General features: G+C 56.6%; 1 protein-coding gene across 2 annotated transcripts in view; it reads left to right on the top strand.

Moving 5' to 3' along the window:
• The first annotated feature begins 432 nt into the window (after nt 1-432).
• Nucleotides 433-4,724, top strand: part of RGS5 (regulator of G-protein signaling 5) — a 10,524-nt gene continuing 6,232 nt past the window's right edge. Inside the window, exon 1 of one of the 2 annotated variants that reach the window (XM_009892805.1) lies at nt 433-547. In XM_009892805.1, the coding sequence (XP_009891107.1) occupies nt 504-547 (44 nt within the window). In that variant the 5' untranslated portion in view covers nt 433-503. The remainder of the gene's footprint in view (nt 548-4,724) is intronic. The other variant, XM_009892804.1, reaches the window with a different exon arrangement.

The raw sequence follows: 4,724 nt of genomic DNA, 5'->3' as shown, positions 1-4,724 counted from the left end.
TCTTGAAGCTGTAGATATCTTGATGTTAGCTACAGCCTTTAAATCAACAGCAAGACTTCTCCTAAGCACTTATATTTTTATGAAAGTGACATTTTTCATTGAGAAAAACCTCACTTGAATGAAGGATTTCCACCTGGCTCTTTCAAACACTGACCCAGAGCCTGACATATCATTAAGAGGAAACCCTGTGGGCTTCCTTAAGCGCCCCCCAACAGCAGCTTGGCCCTTCCAATTTGATTACCTGAACTCACCCCAGAAAAAAACGCACATTTTTTTCCCCCTCTGTGTGAGCTTAGAGAGGAGAAAACAAAATCCAGAAGCCGCTGGGGCTGGGGCCAGCTGCGGCGGGACAGACGGCATTGGTTACGGGGCTGGCGGGGGTCCAGCTCCCAGAGCTATATAGGAGGGAGAGGGGGAGCTGGGCTGCAGACAGAGCTGCTGCTGCCTGCTTTAGCCATCACTCACACTCTTCCCGCAGCCGAGGAAAACTACCGCCTGCCAAGATGTGCAAAGGATTAGCCGCGCTGCCCCACACGTGCCTGGAGAGGTGAGAGCGGCCAGCCCGCGCGCGGGGATGCCGGGGCACCTGCCTCCCCACAGGGCTCTGCCGGGGGCGGCTGGGGGCAGAGAGGCTCTTCCTCCAGCACATCCCCGTGGTGGACATCTCTTATGGAGACTGGGATCACCCAGCACTGAACTGGGAGGGAAGGGAGGCTTGGTGGTGGTGCTCAGTGGGATGCTATGAGTGGCTGGGACCCTCTAGAAACCCACCCCTCAACCTCAGCTGCTCCCCTGCATGGGTCCAGAGCAGGAGCGTGTTGTCCTCAGACCTTAATGTTTTAAAAACATGGTGGGGGGGGAAGGAAAAAAGCAGGAAAGCGGTTGCCTTTCTGAGGCGAAAACGGTCCTGGCCCCAAAGTGCCTCAAAGTCCTCTTTGACTGCCTGCGTCTCCCTCGCACCCAGACCAGTCAGCCCTGGCCCCTCTGGCGAGGCTCAGCGCTGTGCAGAACGCCCGCTCTGCCCTGCTCGTGGCACCCATCCTCACCCCCATCTTCATCCCCCTCTGCCCCAGTGCTCACCTTGAAACCTGCCCCGGGTGGTGGTGGTGGTGCTTCCCAGGCTGCTCTCACCCCTCGGAAACCCAGGCAGGCTCCAGCCACTTCCATGCTGATCGAAACTTCCCCCTGCTCCGCTCCTGCAGAGCTGGAGGGGCTTTGGAGGGGGTCCCGTGAGAAGCAGAGGTGCAAGGGGGGCCATGGCACAAGGCTGGGGTCTCCCCGCGGCAGCAGGGCGCTCGATCCTTCACCTAAGGAGGAAACTTGGTAGAAGACTTTACACCTGAATTGCCCAGTGAGGATTTCCTCGCAGCTGTGAGCCTTAGTACCGGTTTTCAGAGGAGAGCGAGCGTGGTGTTTGCTGTCCTGGGGGGACTTTGGGAGAAGTCCCCCTTCTTCAGCTAAAGCTGATGCTGCTTGCCTGAAAGCGAGGCAACTTCCCATCCCAGGGATGAACGGCAGCATGGGCCTGTGGCGATTTCTTTGCTTGAAATGGGCCCTTCGGCTATCTTGGTGGCCCCATGCTCGCCTTGCCTGGTCTCCTGCAGCCTCCCGCGCCACGGGAAGCACTCTGCTAGATGTGGGTGAACCACATATTTCTGCTCTGCTATTATCTTTGTTGTCATTCTTCTGCTACTTTCTAATACTACATTAGGGTTTTTTTGCTGCTATGCTGATGCTTTCCCTGACCTCTGTTACACCTTCAAATCCTCACTCTTCAAAGGCCATTTCGTTTACAGCCCACCGTTTTATACACAGAGTTAGGGCTGGGTTTGTCCCATGTGCATCGTTTTGTATTGCTCTACAAGGAATTTCAACAGCTGCTTCATTGTCAGTCTCACAAGACCCTCCTGCAGCTCCTCACCACCGGTCCCCCAATGCTGTACTGCGGTAGCGCAGTATCTGCTGCTTGGCCCTTCTCCCCACGCATGTGATATGTTTAACAGCATGGTCCCAGCCTGCACTCCCCCGGGACCATCCCCACCGAGGAAATGTCCATGTCCCCTACGCGTTGCGTGCTACCTTTCCCACGCTGCTCCCCACGCTGTCAGCCATGAGATGACCTTCTACCCTGCAGCTGCCTGGGGTCTGCAGAGCACATCCAAGGTCTCCTGCAGACCCAAGGGGCCGATACCCCCCGACTCTCCCCGAGGCACGTGCTCGCTGGCCTCTTCAGAGAGGGCCGATAGGTTTGAAGGAATCTCTTCCTACTGCCAGAGCTGCCTTGACTCCTCTCCAATACACCATATTTGTCCATGTGTCCACCTCGGCTGTCTGATACAGCTGCTGCTGACATGCCCGTACAGTATCACACTTGCAGCTTTACAGCTCCGCGAATCCCCCCTGGAGCCTTTTTCCCCTCAAGGAGCATTCCCTCTGGCACCTCCCTGCCCTCAGGCACAGCAGCAGCTTTAGCTTTCAGCTATAGCTTTAACTTCTTCAAGCTTCTTTTTTGTTTTGCTTTGTTTTTAAAGCTGGAGTCTCTCCTGGCCCTCCCCAGCTGCCTTCTTGCTCTTGATGTGTTTGACAGAACCCATATTTTCTTTTAATGCTTTTTGGAAGCTGTTTCTCAGACTTTTTCTTGGCTTGCTCCCATATGTTCTCACACTTAACCTTCCACAGTTTATGGTCCTCTCGCTTTTTCTCACTCGGACATAGCTGGGGGGGTTTTGAAGGGTGCCTTTTTGTTTATAACTGCCTTTTTTACCCTGCTGTTTAGCCTTTGCTGAAGTCTTGCTTGAAAGCTTGTAAATACATCTGCTAGAGGACGCCAGGATGATGCCTTTAAATAGCCCTTCCCTCCCTCCAGCCTGCAAGCGCTCAGCCGTCTTGGCTGTCCTTTCTTGCTTCCTTTCAACAAGCTTCCTCATCTCTGCCGCCTCCCCATATTTCATGAAGGTCCCACAGCCAAGGACTTGCTCACGCTGGGGAGGTTCTTGCTGCTGTCCCCACAGTGGGACCTGCAGGGCTTCACCAGGGTTTGCAGCTGCTGGTGGTCCATCAACCATGGGATGGAGCCATCCAGGGAGCCCTGTTGGGAGCAGCGGGCGGTGGGGCTGCAATATGCGTCTAACATTGAGCCAGGAGACCAGGCTGGGGAGAAGCCCACCTACAGCGCAGCCAAAAGGAAGGTGGCCCCAGGACTGAGCTTAAATGGAGCCCCTGGGGCCGTGGGCAGGGTGTGGGACTCAGCTGGGACTGCTCAGGGTCATTAAGGCCCATTAGTGCCCTCTGAGCCCAACAGATGTTGGCTGTAAGTCACTGTCAGAGGGCTGGAATTGGAGAGAAAGATCTTGAACCAGGTCTGAGGGTTATTCAGGACAGTGCTTGCTGCTGAGTGAGGCCACCATTGATTGCATCCAAATCTTGCACGTGTGTTGGCCCCACACGCACAAGGGTAGTGACGTCCTCAGGTCCTGCTCAGACAGTGCCAGAGTCCTGGTCTTATCTTCCCACCTCCTTCAGCTGTCCTGTGTTAGGTTGGGCTCTCGGTGCCCCTGCTCCCAGCACAGCCCGTGTTTTCCCCCCGCCTGTTTGGGACCCCCTGGCATCCACCCTGCTCACTTCAGAGGTGGGCGAGCCCCTTCCCCTTTGCTCTTCACCCCTGCTCCTGCCAGATGAAACCCCCACGACCCGGCGCATGGTCCGATTGCCAAGAGGGGACCCTCCCAAGTGCACAGCACCCAGCACCAGCAGTGGGTTGGCCACAGCAGCATCCCTGGTTCTGTCCTCCTGAGCATGGGGCGGTGGCAGGGACAGGGACCAGGTGGCATTTCTGCTTAGCCCCTCTTTGAGAGATGCTCCCCAAGCCCACATGTCCCCTTCCCTGCCGGGAGCAGTGGCCACAAGCACAGACATCTGGGAAAGCTGAGCCTGGGGGGGGAAGGCTGTCATGCTCCATCAGCTTTCCTGGGTCACCCTCTGCGCCCACTCGTTGCTTCGGTGCTAACGGGGCCGCAGCTCCTGCTGCCTTCGCCCGCTCCTCCTCGCTGCTGCTGCACCAGCCGTGTGGGTCGGGGCTGTGCCGTGGGGGTCCCGGCATGGCCATGCCAGCCTGGACGGCACCAAGGGACACCTGAGGCTCGCAGGAGAGCCAGCCCCAGGCTCCGGCCATCAGGAACCAGCTCCAGCTCCCAGCATTTTTCTGCCTTTTGTTTATTTATTAGAGGGAGTGGAATGAACTGTGCACGGCAGCATCCCTGTCCTGGAGACACCTCGGTGCAGGGAGCGTGGGGATCTCATCACCCTTCACCTAAGGTCCTGGTCTTTCCAGACAAGATTCAAGTTTTCTTGGAAGTACGAGCAACGGAAGCTGTTCCTGTAGCTGCTGACATTTTCCATGAAAACAGTTGGATTTCTGGGTCTGCCCTGCCCTGTGCTGTACACCCGCCGTGGGCGGTCCGTGCAGACCCAGGCTGGGCTGCTCACTCTGCCTGGACCTGCTGCCCGCTCCCAGTCTGACCAGCCCCTTGCCTGCTCCTGTACAAGGGTGGCTGTTAAAGGCAGGTTTCTGCAGCAGAAGCGGGGGGCAGCCGGCAGAGGCAGGGGGGAGCAGAGTCTCAAAATGTCTCCCGTGGGGGCTGGCGGGTGGAAAACCAAAACATAGAGGGAGTTTTACAAGGGAGAGGGAAAAAAAAAAAAATAATGAAAGGAATGGAAATGAAATA

Source organism: Charadrius vociferus, unplaced genomic scaffold (assembly GCF_000708025.1).
Source record: "Charadrius vociferus isolate BGI_N301 unplaced genomic scaffold, ASM70802v2 scaffold39, whole genome shotgun sequence".
Lineage (NCBI taxonomy): Eukaryota > Metazoa > Chordata > Aves > Charadriiformes > Charadriidae > Charadrius > Charadrius vociferus.
The sequence above is the reverse complement of the archived record's forward strand: the minus strand, read 5'-3'. Positions and strand labels throughout refer to the sequence as shown.